Here is a 25607-nt window from a genome sequence, read left to right as displayed (position 1 = left end):
ATGGCAATAAAATAAAACTGTTTAATCTCCCAACAGTTTGAAAATGACAATCCATCCCAGATTACTTTTCCTAATTATAGTTGCAGGAAAAAGCAGAGGGATTCAGAAAACAATTGTTTGTGTGTTAAGCAGACTGTTTGATATTGTTCCTAAGGGTTCACATACTGTACTTTTTTCCTGTAAATTCAATATATTATCTTAAAATCTGGTTATTCATTATTTGACAAGCCATATAGTAAATTAATACTTTTACACTTTCTGCAATCACCAAATTGATAAAAATGCTTGAGCATACGCAATATAAAAAATTGTATGTAAAACCAAATCAGTAGCCGATGCTCTTATCTATCTGACTCACTTCTGAGAATGACAAGGTCACCTCCTCTTTATTTCATATAAACTATTACCATACCATATATGAAATCAGGCACTGAAGTTTCAAGTGATAATTATATTGTGTAAGAATTGAGTTGAGCCACTATTCATGTTGCTTTTTTGAACCAGGCATATAGATGTAATATAGAGATAATTGAGAAAGCATGGTGCTGGTTGGGTGAATCTTTCTTAATTCATTCATTCAATAATTCAAATGTGCAAAATATTTCATACTGAATAGATTTTACACTACCACACAAAACAGTATTTGTGTTTGTGTATGTGTGTGTGTGGGGATCAGATCAAAAAAAGATCAGAGTAAAATGCATAAAACCTAAAATGCAACATTAATCTTATTTGATTTCAGTGTACCTACTGTGTTTGCTGTAATATAAGTGACATGCATGTGAATGTTCTCTGTATTTTAATAGCCCATATAAATTAAGGAGAGTAACATTCAGTAACATTCTAAAATTCCCAACATTTTGTGGGGTTTTGTCACGGATCATTAACCTCCCATCGCTTTCTTTTAGCTTCCGTCATTTCTTTTCATTTCAAGACTGCATTCCACTGCATTGCCTTATTAAACATTTCATATCAACGGTCTAGCAAAATACATCAACTGACATTAAAAATTGAAGTTGGGTTCATTTTGTATATTTGGCATGTTTTCATTTCATGGGACTGTGGATCTGATGGGTAAACAATTTACTTGGTTAACAAGTGAGATGGGATTGTAAAGGTCAGAGGTGTCGATGGAGTTAAAGGTCACTCTCTCCGTAGAGGGCAGTGGAGAAGGCAGTGTAGTCCAGGGCTCTGGGCAGGGCCCCGGGGCCAGAGTATGGGGGCATCCTGCTGATGCAGTACTCGGCCTGGTCTGGAGGGAGTTCCCTCCTTAACTCATCTGCCAGAATATACGGCTGTACAAGACACAATAAACAACAGATAATGCATATGGAAAGAATATGTGAGCCACAAAAGATTGTTCTGACAAACTTTGAGGTTAAGTAAACAATATAATCCACACACACCTTGTCTGCAGCAAGGATCCTGAAGGAAGCGATGACCTGTTCAGCCGTGTCTGTGTCTGCTGTCTCTCTGGTCATGAAGTCAATGAAGGACTGGAACGACACAACGCCTGAAGTGTTTGGATCAACCAGCATCATGATCCGAGCAAACTCCACCTCACCCTGAAAAACACGCATACATATCATTCTAGCAGTTAAAAACTCCCCCAACATGGTAGTCTGTTGAAATTCACTCACACACCATATGCCCAAGACTGATCAGACATGCTTTAAACTAATCAGGCCTATTATATATATAATATATACTGTATATATATAAATGTATAACTGTATTTTCATAGACATTTTTACTGGAAAACAAGATAAAAATACTGGTTAAGAACATTTTTATTAGTTCGTAAGCATGAACCTTATTTAAGGCCCTACCAGATCATAACCCATCGAGATCAGACAGGCCCTAAAGTCATCAGAATCCATCGCCCTATTCTTCTTCTGCATGGGAAAGGTTAAAGGGCAGAGGTCGAGGGTGCATGGGTGACACAGCGACATGGTAGGAATAATGAAGCAATGTATAGTAGGGAAAGAGACAGCACCTAACACAGAGACACACAGATGTACAAACAAAGAGACAGCACACAACCACAGACACAAAAAAAAAACACAAGAGAGGTAGGCCTACATCAGAACTATATTCTGCATATTTATAAATCTATGCAAAGAACTACATTTTGGGGTAAAGAGTTAGAGGTCATGTTGGTTAATACCTGTTTGTCATTTCCTAAATGCCCAAGACTAAACAGACATGCTTTAAACTCATCAGGCCTGAGTTTACCCCTCTCTTCCTGAGAGCAGGAAGTTAGTAGAAATAAAGAAAAGTAAAAGGTGATTGATAAAAAGATAAAACGCCACAACATTTCATCATAAGGTATAAGAGGCATTGCTTTTTTCAACAACAACAAATGTTTAGCTCAAATAGTATGGAAGTAAAATAATGAAATGTTTTTGAAACAAAAAAGCTTGTTGAATTGCACTAGTTACTTGAAAGAATATGCATTGCATTAACCCCTTCTTGCTTTTTAATGCATTGTATTTTTAGGGCTTGCATTTTTATGGGCTCAAATTCAACATGGTGGTATATTTAAGCTGTGAATATTTCAATTCAAAACATTTCACACACGTTTTCATTATTAAAAATTCAATAATCCTTATCCACCTTTCAGATTTCACTTCTAAAATATTAATTCTGTTTGAAAATACAACCTATAATATTCGACAGGCAATTTTCGGTCGATTTTATTTCGCTTCCACAAATTCAGTGGTTCAAATTCGACAGAAATTTAACATTTGACATCTTGGAACGGCAGGAATATCAGTAGATTGCCGATTGATAAATTCCATAGCTGTTAGTCGATCTCACCAGCAGGGGGTGCAAGTGGCTGTTGATGAAGAAAACGTCTCAGGTTACGACTGTAACCATAGTTCCCTGAGATAGGGAACGAGACGATGCGTCATCGACGCTTTGGGAACGCCCCCAGCGTGAATGCGTCTGAGCATCAATGTCAACTAGTCCAATGGAAAGAATGAGCGTCACGGGCGGGTGACGTCATGACCAGGAAGGCATAAGAACACATCCGGTAAAACGCGGCATTAGCTTCAAAAAGTCTAAGCAAGCCGATCACAGGGATGCAGGAAGTATGGCAGGGTGACGCATCGTCTCGTTCCCTATCTCAGGGAACTATGGTTACAGTCGTAACCTGAGACGTTCCCTTTCGAGGGAACTCGCGATGCGTCATCGACGCTTTGGGAACGAGAATACCCAAAACGCCAGAATTCCAAGTACCTGAGTGGCAGACTGTCGTAGCTAAACACTAACACATGAGAACCTGGGGCAGCATCCAGGTCCAAACTGTAAAACCTGACGAATGTGAGCGGTGAGGACCAGCCTGCCGCATCACAAACGTCTTGGAGAGAAACCCCAAATAACAAGGCTTTAGAGGCCGCCATACCCCTCGTAGAGTGAGCTCTGACCACCAAGGGACACGGATGGTCAGAGTACTCGTATGCAAGTGAAATAGCCTCGACTATCCACTTACTAACCGTCTGTTTAGAAGCAGGAAGACCCTTCTTAGGTGATCCAAAGCAAATAAATAACTGGTCGGACTTCCTCATTGAAGATGTCCGATGAACATAAGTTTCCAGTGCTCGCACTGGACACAAGAGGTTCAGCCTTTCCTGGTCCGCAGATGTAAAAGGAGGAGGACAGAAAGCCTGCAGCACAATAGGCCTCGGAATCAAGGTCGGCACCTTAGGGACGTATCCCTGTTTCGGATATAAGAATGCCTTGACCATCCCCGGTGCAAACTCAAGGCAGGTGGGGGAAACCGAAAGGGCCTGAAGGTCTTTTAACTCTCTTAAGGGAAGAAATAGCTAGCAGAAAGATAGTCTTGAGGGTAAGAAATTTCTCTGAAACCGAATCTAAGGGCTCGAACGGAGCCCTAGACAGGCCTTCTAGTACTATAGCAAGATCCCAAGCTGGCACCTTAGTGCGAGTTGCAGGCCTCAGCCTCAATGTGCCACGAAGGAAACGTGTAATCAGGGGGTCTCGACCCAACGATGTACCCCCCACCAGGGCGTGGTAAGCCGCAATGGCCGCCACGTAAACCTTGAGCGTGGAAGGACATAGACCTGACATAAAGCGCTCCTGCAGGAACTCGAGTACTGTGTTCACAGAACAGTTAACTGGATCCCACTGATGTCGGTGACACCATACAGAAAAAAATCTCCATTTAAGCGCATAAAGTTTCCTAGTAGCTGGAGCTCTGGAGCTTAGGATGGTCTCAGCAGCCTCAGCTGAGAGACCACTCTCTATAAGTTGGGCCCCCTCAGAGGCCAAACCCACAGGTTCCAAATCTCTGGTCGAGGGTGAAATATCGTGCCCCCGGCCTGAGACAGAAGGTCTCTCCTGATCGGGATCTCCAAGGGAGGACCGTCTAAGAGATGGATCAGGTCCGCAAACCAGATCCGACTCGGCCAGCGTGGTGCTACAAGCAGTAGGCTTATTCCGTACTGGCGGAATCGTTCCAGAACTCCTGGGAGCAGAGCAACAGGGGGAAATGCGTACAGACGTAGCCTCGGCCACGTCTGCACCATAGCATCCAGCCCCAGGGGGTGAGTAAGGGAGAACCAAAGTGGACAGTGCGTCGTATGCTGAGATGCAAACAGATCCACCTCTGCTTGGCCGTAAAACTCCCAAATTTTCTCCACCGCCTCGGGGTGGAGTCTCCAGTCCCCTGGCCTTAGCTCCTGCCTCGACAGGACGTCTGCCCCAATATTCTGGTCCCCAGGAATATACACTGCCCTCAGGGAGAGTACCTTCCCCAGAGACCACAGGAGGATCTGGTGCGCCAGTTTGCAAAGCGGACGCGACCGCAGACCCCCCTGACGGTTCAGATAAGAGACCACTGATGTGTTGTCTGTTCGTACAAGCACATGATGGCCCCTCAGGTCTGGGAGGAACTGTCTCAACGCATTGAAGACAGCCATCATCTCCAGGCAATTGATGTGCCACGAAAGATGATGACTTTTCCACAGACCCTGAACCGAGCGGCCTTCCATTACCGCTCCCCAGCCGGTGAGGGAAGCATCTGTCGAAATAGTAACACGATGGCAAAGAGCTCCCAATACCGGACCCTGATACTGTTTCCTCCATATAATTAAGGCACGAAGGCACCGCCGCGTGACCTTGATCATACGAAGTGGGTTTCCCCTCGGGGAGAACCCTCTGGTCCTTAGCCACCACTGTAAAGGTCTCATGTACAGCAGGCCAAAAGGTATCACGTTGGACGCTGCCGCCAAAAGACCCAACAGTCTCTCGAACTGTTTTACAGTGCGTGACTGGCCTAGCTTTAGCTCTTTGGTGGCTGTCAGGATAGCAGCTACACGAACGGGCGATAGAGTGGCCCGCATCGTCACTGAATCCCATACCACACCAAGGAAAGTGGTTCTCTGTACTGGAGAAAGCACACTCTTCTTGGCATTGAGCCTCAACCCCAACATCTGCATATGAGCGAGAACGACACCTCGGTGCCGAACCGCCAACTGCTCTGATTCCACTAGAATCAGCCAGTCGTCGATGTAGTTCAGAATACGTAAGCCCTGAAGCCTGAGAGGGGCTAGAGCTGCATCCACGCATTTCGTGAACGTGCGGGGTGATAAAGCTAGACCGAAAGGAAGAACCCCATATTGGTATTCTTTGCCCCCGAAAGAAAACCTTAGGAACTTCCTGTGCTGAGGGAGGATGGAGATATGGAAGTAAGCGTCCTTCAGATCTATCGTGACAAACCAGTCCTCGGATCTGATTTGAGTCACGATCTGTTTGACTGTCAGCATCTTGAACTTGAGTTTTTGTACTGAACGATTTAACAGACGAAGATCTAAAATGGGACGCAACCCCCCATCCTTTTTTGGAACAATGAAATAACGGCTGTAAAAACCCGACTCTCTGTCGGGTGAGTACACCTGTTCTATAGCTTCCTTTGCTAACAGGGCCTTTACCTCTTGCTCCATTACCAGGGCCTGCTCGGGATGCACCACTGTGGGCAGCACCCCGTTGTAACGAGGAGGACGAGAACCAAACTGGATTCTGTATCCTTTCTCTACAATCTGCAGGACCCAACAAGAAATATTCGGCAGAAGCTTCCACGCTGCCAGAAAATTTACTAAGGGAACCAGCCTCTCGAGGCTGGTCTCTGGTGTTATCGAGACAGCTAATTCTGGAGCCTGAAACATAATGGCAGGAACTACCTGAACTGGCCGCTCTAAAGCCCCCCTCAGAGGGCGCGAAAACGATGCTGTGCCGCAGCATAGCATCAGCGACTCGCTGGAGAGCGCTGCGCCCTGAAGCACCGAGGGTGGCAGGGTTGGCAGAACGGTCTCGTGAGGACCCCGAAATGGAACGGGCACCGTATAATGTGGTGTACACCATTCTATTTCGGTCGGGGCTGTCCTCACAGGCCTGATGCATGAACATCAGGACCTTTTTTTTTTTTGAGCCGAAGTCTTCTTCGCCTGAAGAACGGTCCTCAGATCCGGCTTCGACTTAGAAGACTTTGGTTGAGAGGGTTGCGTCTGTCTCCAGTTTCCACGTGGAGGTGCACGAGACGCAACACTCTCTTTCTGATGCACACGATATGATGAGCTTGATGGCTGGGGCTGCTCACGCCCAGCAGCCCCAGGGGGCTGGACACGGTGAGGGATAAACTTTTTGAAAGCGTCAGCTTGCTTTTTTGACTCCTGAAATCTCTTGACGACCGCGTGGACTGCGTCACCAAAGAGACCAGAAGGTTCAAGCGGAGCATCTAACAAAAAAGCACAATCTTTTTCCTTAATCTCAGAAAGATTTAACCATAAATGTCTCTCAGTGGCTACCAAAGCTGCCATAGACCGCCCAATTGCTCTGGCGGTCTCCTTAGTAGCCCTGAGAGAAAGATCGGTAGCCCGACGAAGTTCTCGAATATCGTCATGACTGACTCCCTCACTATTATCCAGATCCCCCAGCAGGTCAGCTTGATAAGCCTGAAGCACTGCCATAGTATGCAGACATGCTCCAGCTTGACCTGCTGCCGTATAAGCTTTGCCCACTAACACCGAAGTGGCTTTGAGCGGTCTAGTGGGCAAAGCCGAGGCTTTCAGAGACGATGCGGGACCGGGGGAAAGATAGCTGGCTAAATTCTGTTCCGCCTGGGGCATCGCCTCATAACCATACTCTTTCAGCCCTCTAATTCTTGAATAAGTGTTAACTTGAGGGCTGAAAAGTCGTGACGAGTATGGTTTATTCCATGATTTAGAAATCTCATTGTGAAGATCAGGAAAAAATGGAAGCCCTCGTGGTGGAGATGAAGCAGTAGAAGATAAAAAGCGCTCATCTAATTTACTTTTAGGACGAGCGCCCCTATTATCAGATGGCCATTCAATCTTTAATTTATCTACAGCCCGCGACATAACATCCACCAGCTCATCATATGCTGGGGAAATAAATTGTGAATCTCTTTCCCCCATGTGTGTGCTTTCACTCTCCAAACTCATAGCATCGACCTCCTCGGAGGAAGAGCAATGAAGTAATGGAGGGCTCTCTCCCCGGGCGGAAGAAACCGCAGAGCGTGCTTCCGATACCGGGGGGGGAGCGCTGGATCTTTCGGGTAAGGAAGGAGAAAGAGCCCTCGGACCCGTCTCCAACCCCTCCGAAAGATCCTTTTGCGATCCCCAGGAATGCATTCTCCGCGCTGCCTCGGCAGACGCGGGTCCTGGTCCCTGCGGATCGCGAGCCTGCCCACTCTCTTTATCAAAGAGTGACAGGCGAGAGCGGAGCATGCGAAGCGGTAGCATTTCACAGTGTTGGCACTCAGCCCCCTCGAAGGCTGAGACCGCATGCTCCACTCCCAAACAAATGACACAAAGCTTGTGTGTGTCCCCACCCGTTAAATAACGCGGGCAGGGAGAAGCACACTGTTTGTACACTTGTTTCGTTTCCATAGCTTTTCCGCAACAGACAACAGTAAATAGACAGAGACAAAATGACACAGATCGCTTGCTGAGACACAGAAGCTAATGCCGCGTTTCACCGGATGTGCTCTTATGCCTTCCTGGTCATGACGTCACCCGCCCGTGATGCTCATTCTTTCCATTGGACTAGTTGACATTGATGCTCAGACGCATTCACGCTGGGGGCGTTCCCAAAGCGTCGATGATGCATCGCGAGTTCCCTCGAAAGGGAACTATAAAGCAACGGGTGAGAGTCATTCATTCATAAAAAACGGATTTACAGAAATGGAAAAATACAATGCATTAAAATGCAAGCAGGGTTAATGCAATGTATATTTTGTTTCAAAAACATTTGTCATTATTTTACTTCCATTTACTTCCTATTCCTATTCTACTTCCATACTGCAAATGATCTCCCATTTCAGACTAAATTTGTTCCAGTTATGGAACAAGCTAAAGTGAATGGAAAGATAATTACCACTCTTGCCTTGTGAAGCCTCTGAAAAAGTGAATGTGTAAAATAAAGCAAATATAAAATTATTGTGTCTCAGTTAAAATAAGAGAGATTTACAGATGTTTGTATAATGCTCAGTCTTAAGAGGTGAAGTGTTTAGTTTAGTTAGGATGGTTTAATAACTATTAGTATAGCATCTATTCAACAAGACACGTGTCTAGTGTACGTAAAGGCCGAATACAGCACCCGATCAAAGTGGTTGAAAGAGGATCGGAATTCATTCATCTGCTCCTGGCTGATGCCTTTTGCATCACGTGTCAGAATTTGAGTCTCGATTTCATTAATAGTGCGAGCGATCGTGGTTAAAAGGAGTTCCCAGCCGACACGAATATGCTGCAGAGGAAAGAGAAATACTGCTGTAAAAACCAGGATCAAGTGACAAATCAAATGTGATGTGTCAGATATAGATCATTATTGTATACAATACATTCAAAAATGTGTGGTTGGTAAGATCTTTTAAAGTAAAGTCTCTTATGCTCATCAAGACATTTTCAGAAGCCATTACTCTAGTCTTCAGTGTCACATGATTATTTTGAAATCATTCTAATATGCTGGAGCTTAATATGTAAAAAATAAAAATTGTGGAAACCAGGATACATTTTATCAGAATTCTTTGATGAATAGAGGAACAGCATTTACTTGAAATAGAAATCCTTTATAGCTCTACTGTTAATTTTTGATCAATTTAATGTGTCCTTGCTGAATAAAAAGTATTCATTTCTTTTGGAAAAAAAAAATCTTACTGACCCTAAAAGTTTAAAGGTAGTGTTCAATACTATAGGTTTAAAAATATGTTTATGATTGTGAACAAGAATGTGTAATAGATGTGTGTATGAGTACCTCCATAGTGTAGTTTGTATGTTTGTTGTCAAAGATAAGTGACTCCTGGATAAGTTGGTGGTCTCCCTCCAATCTATCTATGTTTTGTTTGTAGCTGACAATCACATGCTCATACTGCTTCAGCTGGGTCATCTGATCCTCCAGAGTCCCCTCCATTGCCATAGAACAACGACCAATTTCCTGTCAGACAGACGAACGATAGATAGTTAGATAGATAGTTAGATAGATAGATAGATAGATAGATAGATAGATAGATAGATAGATAGATAGATAGATAGATAGATAGATAGATAGATAGATAGATAGATAGATAGATAGATAGATAGATAGATAGATAGATAGATAGATAGATAGATAGATAGATAGATAGATAGATAGATAGATAGATATCAAATAGAATGTCTTATTTGTGGACATTGGCACAAGTATTAGCTAAGCCACACACCTCCATCCTGGTCTGTATCCATGGTCCAATAAGGTTGGCTTGGGCAGCAAACTGGCGCCTGAGCCTTTCGTTACCATGCTGTCTCGCTAACTCCTCCTGCAGTGCACTGTCACGCTGGGGAACCAGCTTCTTCACCTTAATGCACAAACGCACATCATGATTATGGTGTGAAGATTACAGAAATGTGATTAGAATGGAACAGAACCCAGGTCTAAGGGGTGTGTGTGTTTAACCTTGTCCCACTTGATGGCAATCTCTTCTGTAGTTATGGTTCTGTAGGGGTTGGTAAGATCTCCATGGATGCCATAACTCTGGGAGATCTTCAGGACTTCCTGCTGAATGCCAAGGATCGCCTGCCTCTCTGCATCCGCTTCAGGAAGTGTGGCCTTAAACTGCTCGTGGGCAGCTATCAGAGTCTACACACAATGGATTACAATGGATTTTTATTTGTTTGTTTGTTTTATAAAAGTTTGGGGTAAGTACGATTTTTGTGAAAGGAATTAATACTTTTATCCGTTAAGGATGCGTTCAATTTACCAAGTTTCACATTGTTACAAAAATATATATATTTCAAAATAAATGCTTTTGAACTTTATTATTCATCAAAGAATCCTGCAAAAACAATGTATCAAGGTTACCGCAAAAATATTAAGCAACACAACTGTTTTCAACATTGATATTAATATGATATAAAAATGTTTCCTGAGCACCAAATCAGCATATTAGAATGATTTCTGAAGGATCATGTGACACCGAAGACAAATTTTGAAAATTTAAAAGAGATTAAAGTATAAAACAGTTATTATATTTGTAATTAAATTCCACAATATTACCATTTTTACTGTATTTTGTAGAAGTAAATGTAGTCTTGGTGAGCATAAGTGACTTCTTTCAAAACGTTTGTGTACCTGGACCTCGTCAATGGTGTGCACTATGAACATATCCTGTAAGTCTTCCATGGCTCCTTCCATCCAGTTATTAAAGGGTGCGGATCTCTTTGCGTATTCCAGAAACAACTGCTCCACCGTCTCCAAAAGTTTCTCTGTCCTCTACAGAAATGAAACACAGATTCAAACCTTTTTGCTTTTTTGAATATCTTGATTGATCTCAAATATTGTAGTACAAAACAGGTTGGGACACACACAGCATACCTCCAAAGCCTCTCTGCGTTTCTGGGTGAGTGTGCCCAGTTGGTCCCAGAGGTCACAAATACTTTGACACCTTTGATTCACTGATGCAACATCATGATAGTCCAGCTCACTTTGAGATAAAACAGATAGAGAGAGAAACTTTAGGCCATAATATTGCATTTGCTATTCGGTCTGTCCCCCACTAGTGGTTAACAGATGTAGTACTCACTAACTTATGGATTGATGTGGAATATTCTACACTTTAGTTATATTTTCTTTCCCTGTAGTCCGCTTGTTAGTAAAGGTTTCTTGCACTTCTTATGACCATTCCACCCTCTCTCTAATTCTAGCTGTTTTTGGTACTGAACCTCTAAGACTGGTGTTGTGATTGGCTAATAATATTTCAAACAGTTTCTGTTTGCTTTTTGTGTCCAAATGAATGTTGGTATGCTAATCATTATAAGTATGCTCCATAGTTTATCAGTAATATCACCCTGTACTAACTGAGACAGCATAAAGGTCAGATGCTGTCAGTCACTTACTAAATACATGCACACACTCATATTTTAACCAGGCCTGCAGGGAGATAATGAATGCTAAAATAGAAAGCCGGTGATTCAGACATCAAAGTATGCTGAAAGCGTAGTGCGTCTATATGTGTGTCTAGCTATGGATAAGCAGTGTGAGAGACATGAAGCTTTCCAGACACTGTAAAGTGACGAGAAAATGAATGTGACAGGTTAGTTATCAGGTATAAAGTACTTGTACACTACCTTTCAAAAGTTTGAGGTCGGTAAGATTGGTCTATTATGCTCAGCAAGGCTGCATTTATGTAATAAAAAATACAGTAAAAACAGTAATATTGTGCTATTTAATAACAATTTAAAATTGTCTATTTTATTCTATTTTCAAATATGTTTCAAATGTACTTTATTCCTGTGATGCAAAGCTGAATTTTCAGCATCTTTACTCCAGTCTTCAGTGTCACATGATCCTTCAGAAATCAGTCTAATACGTTGATTTGGTGCTCAAGAAACATTTCTTTTTATTATCAATATTTAAAATAGTTGTGCCACTTTTGTGAAAAGCATAATCCCCCTACGATTCTTTGATAAATAGAAAGTTCAAAAGAGTAACATTTATATAAAATAATCTTTAATGTAAAAGTCTGTTCCTTTTGATCAATTTAATACAGCCTTGCTGAATCAAAGTATTAATTTCTTAAAAATAATACTGACCCCAAAGCTATGAATGGTAGTGTACAGATTAAAGTATTCACTAAAATGAACAGTTCAGCAAAAAAAATAAAAAAATAAATCAAGTATTTTTTGAAGAGGATAAAAGAATAAAAAGTCATACTTGAGTTCCTGAGCAATAGCAGCGATCTGCTCGACTCTGTCTTGGTGGGCGGAAAGGTCACTCTCGAATGCCTCATGTTTCCGCAGCAAAGCTCGAACTTCCATTAAAGATGCTGACTCGTAGTCCTTCCGGCTCAATATCTCCTCCTTACCTATTGCAAAACGCACATAAAACATATGCAAGCATCATTTAGTGGACACTTTTTTTATCCAAAGTGGTTTACAGTACAGAATGATGATATTCCATTGATGACAGCACTTCATGTCTAGGACTCACCGGAAGCCCAAGTCTCATGGTTTGTAGCTTTCTGTCTGAATTTCTCTGCTAGATGGTCCAATCTTTCCAGTCTCCTGATCTCAGTAAGCAACCATTCCTCATAGCCCTTCTCTGCCTGTTCCAGTCCCTGCCACGCACTCGCTATGTCCTACATAGAAAAATACCCAGTTTTATATGTGTATGTGCTTGTATTATTTGCTTGAAAAAAATGCCCCCCAAAGCTAGCCACTTAGATTTAAATATATATATATATATAATACAGTGAAAAATAACAAACATAAACATAAACATAAAATAATAAATAATTAAAGTAATAAATATTGAAATAAATAAATAAATGTTAAAATATACAAAAATATATAACAGGCATGAACATAAAATAAATATAAAATACATATTACAATTGAAAAAGAGAAAGAAAATAAATGAATTAATATAAAAAATAAATAAATAAATACATATTCAAATAAATAAATATTAAAAGCTAGTAAACGCGTGTGTGTGTGTGTGTGTGTGTGTGTGGTCCAGGTATTTGCTAAGCTGCGGAGACCAAGTGTCCCCACAAGGATAGTTAAACCTGATATTTGTGACGTGGGGACAAAATTTCAGTCCCAATGAGGAAAAGAGCTTATAAACCATACTAAATAGTTTTTTCTAATGTAAAAATGCAACATGTTTTATGTAAGGGTTAGGTTTAAGGGTAGGATTAGGATTAGGGGATAGAATGTAAAGTTTGTACAGTATAAAAATCATTATTTCTATGGAAAATCACCATAAAACACATAAAACATAAAGATATGAGCATAAAAACCTGCGCGTGTGTGTGTGTGTGGTCAAATTCTCACCGACACCATCTTGCCCTCAGAGGGCATAAATGCAGGCCGGTTGCTGATGCGAAGTTTAGTCTGCAGGGTGTTGAAGCTGATCTCTAGCTGACACTTCTCCTGCACTTTGGGAGGTTTGTGCATCCTGCGGTAATCTCGGAAATCTTCCAGCTTCCGCTGCATCTCTACCATGGTCTTCTCCGCCACACGATTCTCCAGCCAGGGAATAGTTCGTCTGATCCACTCCAACAGCTGGAGAGTAGAGGAATATTGAGGAGAGGAGAGAAATGTGTGTCTGTGGGCAGTGTGGAGTGTATCAGATATGTCTCCTAACCTCACTAGCCAGTCTTTCATAGTCCTCCATCAACTTCTCATTTTCCTGATTCACTCCTAGGATCTTACAGATCCTGTTAGCAGCAGTTTCAGCCTGAGGGAGAGAAGCACAGTAAGAACGGAGGGCGAGATGGATGAAAAGAAAGCTGATTCTCTCATTCTAGCACACACAAAACTCAATACCTGTTCAGCTCCAGCAAACGCATGGTAGAAGCAGGACACATATGTCATAATAGCTCTCTCATCAGGCTTAGGGGTGCTCAGGATGTCTGCAGGGAGAGGAGAGGAGCTAAGGAACAACTACATGAAGTGATGGTGGCAATAGTGTGCGACAGAGGAAAATTTAAATACTACAAGGAAACACAAGTCGTGTTTATCTGCTAAAAATGAGGATAGGCCTATATGGACTAAAGGGACCATACACTCAGGCGTAACTAATATTTCTAGAATAAGCTCAGGGATCAGATGTACCTTCTGAGCCTCTGCAAACGTGTGATAGTAACTGGAGATATACGTCATGACTGTCCTCTCATCTGGCCTGTCACTGCTAACTAGGACTGTAGAGCAAAAGCCAAATTTTGTAATATTTTAAAGTTACAAGTAGGCAAATTGTTGCTTGTTGCTTATTTAGAATTTGCACCCAAGGTTTCCTACCAAAATTGTTTTTAGTTTTTCCTTGCCAGTCAACTGTGACGAATAGACCTTATTCAGAATAGATGCCATATATTTTCATAGTATTTAGGTAGTGTCAAATGTCTTATGTCACAATTTTTTGACAGCATAACATTCTTGTGAAAGATATTTTTAATGTTCACAGGCTGAAAGCTCTACATTGAGCTGGAATGGTATGGAGTAGAGCTGCACGATTGTGGATACATTGAGAATCACGATTTTTTTTTGTTTGTTGTTGCTTCAAACAGAGATCACGATTCTAGCACGATTCTGAACAGACAACTAAACAAAATAACGTAATTTACTAGAGGTTCTGACAAAATGTTATTTGCTGCAGTCTATTTAAAATGTTTAATGTCTGAATTAATTATTTTTAAAAAAGTTTGAATGAATGATTCAATGACTCACTGATTAAATAAATACTTCATATTACGGGATGAGTCAGAACAAATTTTGGAACAAATATCTTTAATGAATGATTCAATGTATCACTTGTCGCGCACAGGTGGCGTAACGATGTAATCGATACAATTGTCCTTTGAAGCTCAAGTTACTTTCAAAAGTGATTTGCTCTATTTTGATCGCTTCTGTAGAAATCAGTGTTTTTGCCAAACAATAAACTTGTATCCCAGTACTTCTGTGATTAATATGAATATTTCTTACACAGAAATAGTGAAACTGTGTGGTTGAAAAGACTGTTTGTAAAACTGTTTCATACCTATTCATGACAATTACTCTCTCTGTGTCAGCGACAGCGCCGATGCAGATCTGAATGTTCCAGTGTGATTTTGTCAAAGGTTTAATAAACACAGTCGAGTCGTTGTCAATTAGGAATGTGATCACGTGGGTGTTTGAATCGACATCGCGATCTTTTAACGATTAATCGTGCAGCTCTAATATGGAGTACTGATGAAAATTCGTTTACCCTCTGCATCCAGCATTTTGGGGATGTCCAGATGTTTTTCAGCAATGTCAAATGCCAGATTCAGATTACCAAGTGGATCATCCTACAGAAAGACAAAAGGAGAGAAAGGGCATAATTCTTGACCAAAAAACATAAGAAATAAGACATCACTTAAAAACTAAATCAAGTCAACATAAATCAAAATCCTTTTGCATGCAAATGTGAGGGTCAGTATTCAAGTGCCACCAGAGGAGAGGGAAAACATTCAAAATATTTCAAATGATAAATTAGTTCAAATGTATCTGAAAAGGAATTAAGCAAAAAATAGACAATATACTGGTTTACTTTTAAATATACAAATGTCTTTAAATTACAATAGCTACACTATAATTCAAAGATTTGGAGTCAGTAAGAAAAATTCATACTTGTATTTAGCAAGGATGCATTTAATTGATCAAAAGTGACACTAAAAACATTTATGTTACAAAAGACTCACATTTCAAATAAATGCTGTTCTTTTGAACTTTCTATTCATTAAAGAATCTGATTTCTGAAGGATCATGTGGCACTAACGATCAGAGTAATGGCTGCTTAAAATTCAGCTTTGCCATCGCAAGAATTTATTACATAATACAAAATATTGAAATAGAAAACAATACCATTTAAAATGGTAACAATATTTCACAATATTGCTGTTTTTACTGTATTTATTATCAAATAAATGCAGCATTGGTGAACATATGAAACTTCTTTCAAAAACAAACGCATCAATATATGTGCAAAAGGAAAGGGTCAGAATTTCTGAGCAATGCAATGCTGTCCTGCACTAGGGGTCTGGAGATCAAGCTTTTGTTCTCTGTGTCAATAAAAAGCTGCATTGCATGGACATCAGCAGCTGCAGGGGATCCAGAGAGTCCTGGACTCTCCTGATGCTTGTGTCCAAACTGGGACCATGGGGTCCATGCTAAACACTGGATTACCCCATTCAAGCTCACCTGGAGCCGTCAGTGACAGCTGAAAGGGATAGGCATGTCTGTGTGTGTGAGGGGACTTTTAGTCACTCACTGTTGAACTGACTGGCCCTGACCAGCTAAATAAATCCTTAATCTTCAGTGGTCCAATCCAACTAATTAAAACCATAGTACACATCCACTCATTCACAGACTTAGAAAATGTTTGACAAAATGTCCCATATCCTGCTTTCACCCTGTTCTAAGCTGATAGTGAAGAAATCAAACCTAGCCTTACTGTACTAACATGCATGCTAGTGGTATGTGGATTACTTTCCCAAGTTCTATTCTGGGTCAGGATTATTGTAAATCCAAATAGGCCTCTGAGAAAAAAAGTTATGGAATGGCTTTATCCAATTGCCTCTTGAGTACCAAACAACTGAAGAGTTGTGTGCACACTACCATTCAAAAGTTTGAGCTCAGTAAGATTTTTTTTAAAGAAATGAATTATCTTATTCAGCAAGGGTGAATCAAAGAAACTTAGGGAAAAAATGTATCACGGTTTCTACTAAATATTAAGCAGCACAACTGTTTTCATCATCAATAATAAGAAGAAATATTTCTTGAGCACCAAGTCAGCATATTAGAATGATTTCTGAAGGATGTGACTCTGAATATTAGAGTAATAGCAGCTGAAAGTTCAGCTTTGCCATCACAGGAATACATTACATTTTAAAATATATTGACAGTTTAACAGTTTAAACAGTTATTTAAAATGTTAATAATATTTCACAGTATTACTGTTTTTGATCTAACAAATGCAGCCTTGATGAAACTTCTTTCAAAAACATCAATCTTACAGACCCCAAACTTTTGAACAGTATGTTATGTCTAAGTAAACTAAGCTAACACAAGCTACTTGCTAATTAAAGTAGTAAAAAAATAAAAAATAAAAATAACTACACAAATTTGCTCTTACTATCAACAAAGGTCAGTGTATCATCCGATCATTTGATTTCCAATTTGAAATGAAATAAGCAGAAATGAGAAAACGGCACCTTTATTCGTTTTTTCAAAAAATTATAAAAAAAATTTGGCTTGATTTTTTCTTCAAAAAAGAAGTATATTTTCTATTATCAATTATTCTTAGTGTAAATTAGTATTCTTAAAGGGGTCATATAATGGTACATGCACTTTTACAAGTTGATTGTACTGAAATGTGTGTTGGCAGTGCCTGTACACAACCATCATAAAATTATAAAAATCCATCCAGTGTTTTTGTTTTAATCTCCTTATATGTTTTCCCCTGTCTCAAATCAAGCCGTTCGACCTTGTGACGTCACACGCTCGGAAGCCCCTCCCACGATTGTTGATTGACAGCAACGTTTCAAGACAGACCTGCCCTCGCTCGTGAGGGAGCTGTCAATCATAGTCCGCGCGGACCGGCGCGGTCATTGTTGATATGCTGGAGCACTGTCTATAAGCAGAATGGCGTCTAAGTGATTGTGGTGTTCTGTTCTTGGGTGTAATAACGAACACAGCAGTCATTTTAATGTTCCTAAATCCGAACCGCTGAAGACGCAGTGGCTGAGTTTGTTTTCAAAGGGAATATTCCCCACGAGCAACGTCAATGCTCTCATGTTTGCGCGAATCATTTCTCACCAGACTGCTTTATAAACGAGGGTCAGTATAAAGCTGGTTTTGCTAAGAAGCTGCTCATGAAAAAAGGATCGGTACCAGATATTCGTGTTCCTGCTGAACCTCTAGAACAACTGAAGTGAGTGTAACGTTTTATTAAACTTTATATTAATATTTATATTAATCTTTGCAAATCGCTAGCTGCACGCTTCACAATGAATGCGTCTAAGGTTTACACTTAGTGTACATTACGGCATGTTTTCTATGTATGATGAACGCGTTATGGTTATTGTGTTACAAATGGTGTACGCACAGAACAGAGGGGCGGGGTGAGCAAAGCTCATTATCATTTAAAGGCATATGCACTGAAACGGCGTGCCGAAAACAGAGCTGTTTTTGACCAGGTAAAATAAGTGTTTTCTTACAATACTAATGAGAATTTGTAATGAAAGTATATTACAAACTTTTAATTTAGACCCTAAAGAATCATACTAGCTTGTACAAAAATGGCATTATATGACCCCTTTAAATATTTTACTTCACATAAGAAATCTTTAAAGGTAGGAATTTTCTTAAGAAACCTTTGTTTGTGAAAGTAAAAGTTTGCCACAAGGATAAGGAAGTTACCAGTAGATTCTAAAGATTTGTTTGGGTTTTCAAAAAGACAAATTACATCCTTAATGGGTAGATTACCGTTGAGGACTATTATTTTGTTGAACAGACCTGAGCGACGACTGATGACGTCACATGCTCAGATTTACTTGACCAATCAGCGGAAGGGGGCGTCTCATGACCGCCTAAATTCCTGCAGTTTAGTTCTAACCAAGGAGCTGTAATGTACCTGGACAACATGTCCAGGAAACAGTTTACATGTGGAAAACGAATTTTGAAGTCATTTAGTCGTTTTTTGCCTGTGAACTAAAAAACTCAAGCCGAATTTTTTTTTTTTTTGGAAAAAAAATAAAAAATAAATAAAGGTGCCGTTTTCTCATTTCTGCTTACTGGTATTTCATTTCAAATTGGAAATCAAATGATCGGATGATCCACGGACCAACAAAACATCTCCATGTTTCAATCTCAGAATCTCACTCCTGCTCCTACAACATTTTTGCAGTTTAACTTCAACCAAAAAACACACCTGAACCAGCTAATCAAAAACTGTCCAAATCATTATAACCATCGGAAGGTAATAGAAAAACATTCTAGATAGACAGCAACTTTTAAAGAATCACACAAAGTACACAGATGGCACTCTGTATGTGAAGTGCTAAACTATCACAGATTCTAATAGAGTTAGCATGTAGCTAAGCTAACAAATCTAACAAGCACAAAAAGCCAGTATAGCACACACAAATGGACAATTAAGATACTAGGAGAAACCTTTTCTTTTTTTTTTAAGATTAGGCTATCAACATTTCTCTCAACTTTCTATAGAATGCTTTTCTAGACGCAACCAGAGAGCAACTGCCACTGAAATGAATAGAAATGCTAACATACAGCTTTGTCCAGGTACATTACAGCTCCTTGGTTAGAACTAAACTGCAGGAATTTAGATGTCCAGCAGGATTGAGCATGTCTAATCTATTAAATTCATATTGTTACAGAAAACCACATCCAACAATACTATAAACCACGTATGATACCTTCAAGTTCTGAAAGTCAATCAGTTCGGATCTGTGCCTGTGAATAAGGGCACAGAAGGCCAGTCCATCTTTCCAGCTATTGAAGCCACAAAAGCAAAAGAAACAGTGGATTTCTGATCATGCATGCTATAAATTAGGTGTGAATTAAGAACAGACAAAAGTTATCACGCACACTCATCCTCCAAAAAACATGTTAGACAGATCTTTGCAGTAATATCATTGGAACATCAGGATATTGTGGCAGACATGCTATTTTACTACTGTGATTGGACTGTTAGACTAAATGTCCCAGAGGGTCAAATGTTAATCTGGGGACACACTTGAGACCTTGTTGAGCTTGGCGTAGTCAATGAGATCAGGCCTGTGCCTGTGGATGAGAGCGCACAGCGCCAATCCATCCTTCCAGCTTCACCAGAGAGAGAATCAGGGTCAAGTTGGAATTAACATAAAAACTGAAACCATATAACTGAACATAATAGTGTTTGTTTTTTCATCTAATGGAACAAATCAGATACTCATATTAAGATACAAAACATTGATATGGCCTAACAACATTTTTGCCCCCAAAAAAGAGCCTCACCTGACATGAAAGTTTTGAACATTGACATTCCTGTAGGGGGCAGTCTTCCTCTGACACCAAAGTAGAAGTCCTTCTTTGGCCGAGGTTTCTGAAAGATTATTAGGGAATCATTATATCATAAACATATGACTAACATCTGTTTTGTAATTACATTTTTAAACTGAATACAGTTATTAAATTCACTATAGCACAAAAATGCTTTTTTAATACAATGTTTTCCATAAATTGTTAATTAGGAATTTACAGATTTTTAAAAGACGTGGAATTGCAATCTTCAGTATGCACCTTTGTAATAAATCAAATGATTATTCTTTGACCAAAGAGTTCTTCTATACTCTGCTTTGACATAAACTGATTTAAACATTCTTGAGTTTGTGAAATGTGCCACATATAATAATAATAATGTTTTGCTGTTGTGGTAACACTTTATTTTAGGGTACAATTCTCACTATTAACTAGTTGCTTATTAGCATGCATATTACTAGGATATTGGCTGTTTATTAGTACTTATAAAGTACATATTAATGCCTTATTCTGCATGACCATTATTCTACATCCCTTAATCCTACCCAATACCTAAACTTAACTACTTTGCTAACTATTAATAAGCTGTAAATTAGGAGTTTGAGGCAAACGTCATAGTTAATAGTGAATATGTGTTTCCCATCCCCAAGTATTACCGCTGTTGTTTGTGCAGATTTGTGTCATTTCATGATTGTGATTTATTTTCTTTACCTTCAACAGATATATCCTGAATGGCGAAGCGAAGGATGATAGTCCAAATCATACCAAGAGTCATTTTCACATTCCCATCCACAATTTCTGCAAAAATGTGACAGAAAAATCACTGCTTAAATATATAAAGGGCTGAGTAAGTTAAAATTACATACAATTTTGTATACAATATATAGGACATATGTATTTGACGTTATTAATAACCCGCATCTCCTAATAAATGTATTACAAAAATATCAGCAATCAAGTTAAAAAATAAAGCATACCTTCTGCTCCAATGGAGACCAGTTTCACACCTTTACTGGTGATGAATTCAAGGGCTTTGTTAACATTGGCTATCTTGTGAAAACGCATCTTCCCTCTGTCAGGCTTGGGTAACCTCTCACCTGACAAAATACAGCTTGGTATAAAACATTTATATATATATATATAGTGGATATCAATATTTGGTTCAGCATATTTACTTTAGTTCGATATATATACAAAACTGTCAAATATTATATTGTAATCATTACAGTCACATGCTGAATCATTGTCTAACATGTTCATTGTGTCTGTCTGCTTAACCAATTTCATTACTTTGATACACCCATCTCTGATTGATAGCATTTTCTGTGAAGCTGCTTTGAAACAATATGTAAAAACGCTATAAAAATGACCTTGAATTAAATTAAATTTACCTGAGATGACTTCAAGAAGCAGCATTAGTTTGAGGCCATTCCTGAAGTCTTCCTCTATGTTCTCAATCTGTGTCCCAGCTTTTCTCAGGTGAGAGTTGCACCAGGCCGTGAACGTCTAGGAAACAAGTACAATGTAATTTAACATACAATTCTCCAAATTCACAAAGAAACTCTTACCAGACAAACATCCAGACTCGCACACACATTCTCTCAATTTTTGGCATAGCATATGTATTCTACACTCAACATTTATGCATTTAAATGCTACCTTTAACAGAATCCTTGCACAAAACCACACTGTGAATAGTGTCACTAAGCCAAATGTGTGTCAGTAAACCAGATTTGATCATAAGACTGTTAAGTCTTACCAGGTTTGTTGTGATACAGTGAAAGCCTTTGACACCACTTTCAGGTCAAAACCTCACCGCATGGGTGACTACAAAGGACTACAAAATGTGACTGTCAATAGCAGAGATTCTGTTATTCCGTTATTTAATCAAAAATCTTTAATCAATTTAATTAAGACATTAATTATGAACATGAAGTGTTCAGACCAATCAACGAGATAACAGAACAACATTGGCATTATAAAATTCCCCAACACACACTTGCACTGTATCTACACTTGAGTTGTACTGATGAGTTCATCCTCCAGAAATAACCAGCACTTAACTACATGTACAATAAGCTACATAGCTAAAAACTGCCAGCTGCTATCATCCTCTGTATCATGCTTTCCAGAACCACTTTTAAAGGTTTCGGACGCTTATAATTCAGGACATCACATCAGCACCTCAATTCCAGAGTGAATAACACTTTGTCTACTCAGGTTAATGCTTTTGGAATATTTTGGGACCAAAAGACCCTTATAAGTATCATTTACTATAAGGTATATAATTTAATATCGGCTTCAGGTCTTTTACTACTATACCCCGGTTTCACAGACAAGGCTTAAACCTTGCCCCAGACTAAAATGCATGTTTGAGCTGTTTTAACTGAAAGCCACTTGCACTGATATATCTTAAAATATGTCTGTGCCATTGTTTTGTCTCAAGATGCACACTAGTAATGTTTTTTTTTCTAAGATATGTCATGTCTATAAAAGCTACTTGTCATGTCTATAAAAGCTACTTAAATGTCCTAATTGAACTAAGGCCTAATCCTGGCTTAATCTGAGCCCTGTCTGTGAAACCAGGCCTATATGTGTAGAGCCACAGATAAAGATGCACATTATAACTATACTCAACCCTATTCTGCCAGGGTCCAAAATGAACACTCATCAAGCGCCAAATGAGTGTTAAAATAGGGAAATAAAAGACAAAAATACTAGGAACACTTTTAAAATGTGTCTTTACATATTTGTGACAGGTGTAGTTTCATAAAGAGATGGAGTCTGGACCAGTCTGGTTAATCTCATGTTACACAATGAGCTGTGATGCTTGCCAAATATATGTAGCTATAATAATCCCGCACTGTCATACGGAATATAAATTTATATAAATTTATATAAATATAAATACACTTTTTCTCATTTCAAATTAACAAAAAGTTCATTTTTGATCCTGCATACTGCATTCGAATTATGGGCATATCCAAATCTAAATGAGAAATGTTGTGACACTCAATGCTATTATGCAAAAAAAAAAATGTTATAGAACAATATGTGGCTGAACTGCTGCCCACTCCCAAATCAACTGCTACCCTTTGGCCATTTTTTGGAATCAAAAGGCGTATTTTTAATCCCTGAAAGCATGCTCGGACCTGCCACAGTCATTGCCGGGCCAATGAAAGCTTTACTGGACTCCAGAGTGCATTCCTGCGAGGTAATAGTGTAAATTTAGCTTTCTACAGAGTCCATTTCTGATAAGGGACCTGATGAAGTAGCTCACACTGAGATGAGAGATACGAGTGAGAATGCGTTGCATATAACACATTTGTTTATCGCATTGCTGCTTCATCTAATCGGAGAGGAAAGAATTTCACTCATTCTGTAAAACTGTAGGGTGTGTCCACAGTAACATGCCTCTGGAAGAATAAGAAAGAGTGATTAGTCAGTCTCCATCTAACATTTAAGCTTCAGAATTAATAAATATCTAAGTTGATTTGACAAGAAAGGATCTGCTATGTGAACGAGGTTCAATTTAGGGGCTAAATGAATTGTATTATCATCCAACTATGCCTGGACAAGCAACCACATTTTATTAAACCAGCCAAGTTAAACTGAGGATTTAAATGTAGATTGAGACTTCCTTCCTATTTATTAACTGAATGGGCTACATTGTGTGAATAATATATATAAAAAAGACCACTGAGGCACTGTTATATTTTTGCTATACACTAAAATTGTCGTAAATACTGTATATCTGGGTGTGTCTGACATTTTGTTGAATTTAATCATTTTTCAATCACCAGACATGTTTGGAACTTCAAAATAAAGAACATTACAAATTTATTCAGAAAGTGTTCAGCCATGACAATCAACGTACATTTTTTTTTCTTTACATCAAGAGAATGAATGAATAATTCATAGGCAAGTCCACATGTGGATCTAGTAAAAGGATTAAAACTGGATTGGTCAGATAAAGCAGAGGGTTTATCACGACACAGACAGAGACCCTAAAAAACTAAACCCCACATAAGGAATATCCATGTGTTTACAACCCTGACCATCAATACTGTCAAAATAATCTCATATGTAAGGCCAAATCTAAAAAATTATATGAAATCTATTAGGCCTATACCTGTCAAAAAGAAGCCTATCTGTCCATGTCAACTCAGAACATAGGCTATCTGAAAAACACTTTTATAGACTACAAATTGGAAAAGGTGCTGTTTATATAGGCCTATACAAAAGAATTCCCCTCCAAGGACACCGGATTAGGCTACTATAGCCTAATGCCTTTTGGTCGTGGAGTTAAAATTAGCCCCTGCATCCATTCTAATCCCAAGGACGTCATCCTGTGTTGGAAGCATCTGTTGACAGTCCGCATTCCAATAGTATCAGCAACAGACACACAGGGCCGCTATTGTTAGGCTACCAGCTGCATCCATCCTGACGAGCAGACCCCTCCGTGACACTAACAGACCACAGAGCCCATAGCGAGACGGCATTCCTTTGCAGACAACTGTTAACTCGCCGTTTTAAATGATAAATAATAAATACATCAAATATATTAATTAAATTATTAACAATAATAATCTCAAAATTAAAAACATCAAAGTTTTGATGTTTGAAAGCTTCAATGTAGAATTAGTTTAAAAGTTTGGTGATATTTAACTAATTATCTGTAAAGCATAATAATAATAATAATAATAATAATAATAGGCTAATAGGAAAGTGCAAATAATGCTTTTATTCTGTGGTGTTTTGGGACCAAACTTTCTCTTACCTTTCGTTGCTGTTTTTCCCATGCTGGGTCCAGCAGTAAATCCCGGTCCCATTCATCCTCCTGCAACATGTAGTCCTCCGGTTCATATCCATTATCATATGGCACTGAAAGCTCCATCTGATTCATCATTTAACCGTTCTCTTATTTGATGGGTAACTTGTGATATTCGTCTTCTGAGCGTAAGTGTTTGGTGTAACTGGACTCGTATCTGAAAGTATCTCGGGTCTCTCTCTCTCTCTCTCTCTCTTTCGTTCGTGTTGGTTTCCAGTCTCGCGGCCGCAGCAGTGACAGCAATGAGAGGAGCGACTGTCAATTAGTACTGATGGGTCACATGACCCGTTGTCCCTCCACCCGCAGTAAACTCAACCTTCACAAACGTTATTTTAACGTGCAAACAACCGTTTCCATTTCGTTAAACAATGTAAAGCTACCTAAACTCATAACATTAGGCTACTACAGGCCTATTTAATTCACAGATCGAATTATGTTATGTAGGCTATATTAGGTTACCCTTGGCCTTTATTTCAATTTAGACATTCATAAGAAACTTTGCAACATGTGGACTAACTCTCATTAGTCATATTAGACTAGGTATTAAAGGGTTGGAGTTAGGGTTCGGGTTAGTAAAATAAGTTGACATGTTACATGTAGCTGCAAATATATGATTTTAAGCAGACAGTCTACTGATAGGGACTAGCCTCCAATGACTGGTACAGGGCTGCCAACTCTCACACATTTCAGCGTCCGAAATC

General features: G+C 39.4%; 1 protein-coding gene across 8 annotated transcripts; it reads right to left on the bottom strand.

Moving 5' to 3' along the window:
- Window positions 1-1033: 1033 nt before the first annotated feature.
- actn2b (actinin, alpha 2b) lies at window positions 1034-25050 on the bottom strand. Of its 8 annotated transcripts, none has more exons than XM_056235139.1 (23): window positions 24856-25050; window positions 21467-21581; window positions 21053-21172; window positions 20787-20873; window positions 20052-20139; window positions 19799-19877; window positions 15262-15343; window positions 14136-14221; window positions 13666-13758; window positions 13353-13583; window positions 12508-12655; window positions 12232-12382; window positions 10894-11002; window positions 10651-10791; window positions 9976-10158; window positions 9743-9877; window positions 9298-9477; window positions 8644-8790; window positions 8422-8442; window positions 2168-2245; window positions 1830-1895; window positions 1407-1565; window positions 1034-1295 (listed from the first exon to the last, which is right to left on the bottom strand). In XM_056235139.1, the coding sequence occupies exons 1-23, from the start codon at window positions 24982-24984 to the stop codon at window positions 1137-1139; spliced, it is 2787 nt and encodes a 928-aa protein (XP_056091114.1). In that variant the 5' UTR covers window positions 24985-25050; the 3' UTR covers window positions 1034-1136. The 8 variants fall into 8 exon arrangements, 7 of the variants coding, with proteins under 7 accessions (XP_056091114.1, XP_056091113.1, XP_056091115.1 ...); XM_056235138.1 differs by lacking the exon at window positions 14136-14221 and adding an exon at window positions 13848-13933; XM_056235140.1 differs by lacking the exons at window positions 14136-14221; window positions 19799-19877 and adding exons at window positions 13848-13933; window positions 19472-19547.
- Window positions 25051-25607: the final 557 nt, after the last annotated feature.

This window comes from Rhinichthys klamathensis, unplaced genomic scaffold (assembly GCF_029890125.1).
Source record: "Rhinichthys klamathensis goyatoka isolate OS25496 unplaced genomic scaffold, OSU_Roscu_1.1 h1tg000412l_1, whole genome shotgun sequence".
NCBI lineage: Eukaryota > Metazoa > Chordata > Actinopteri > Cypriniformes > Leuciscidae > Rhinichthys > Rhinichthys klamathensis.
Note: the sequence above shows the minus strand (reverse complement) of the source record. Positions and strands in the feature narration are given on the sequence as shown.

Bases quoted from the DNA above. Each gene is read 5' to 3' on its own strand.
- actn2b (XM_056235139.1), bottom strand. From the start codon at position 24,984: ATGATGAATCAGATGGAGCTTTCAGTGCCATATGATAATGGATATGAA. The intron at 21,582-24,855 runs GTAAGAGAAAGT...CTTGTTTCCTAG, and splicing joins GGGAAAAACAGCAACGAAAG to ACGTTCACGGCCTGGTGCAA. The intron at 8,791-9,297 runs GTACTCATACAC...TTTCCTCTGCAG, and splicing joins ATACAAACTACACTATGGAG to CATATTCGTGTCGGCTGGGA.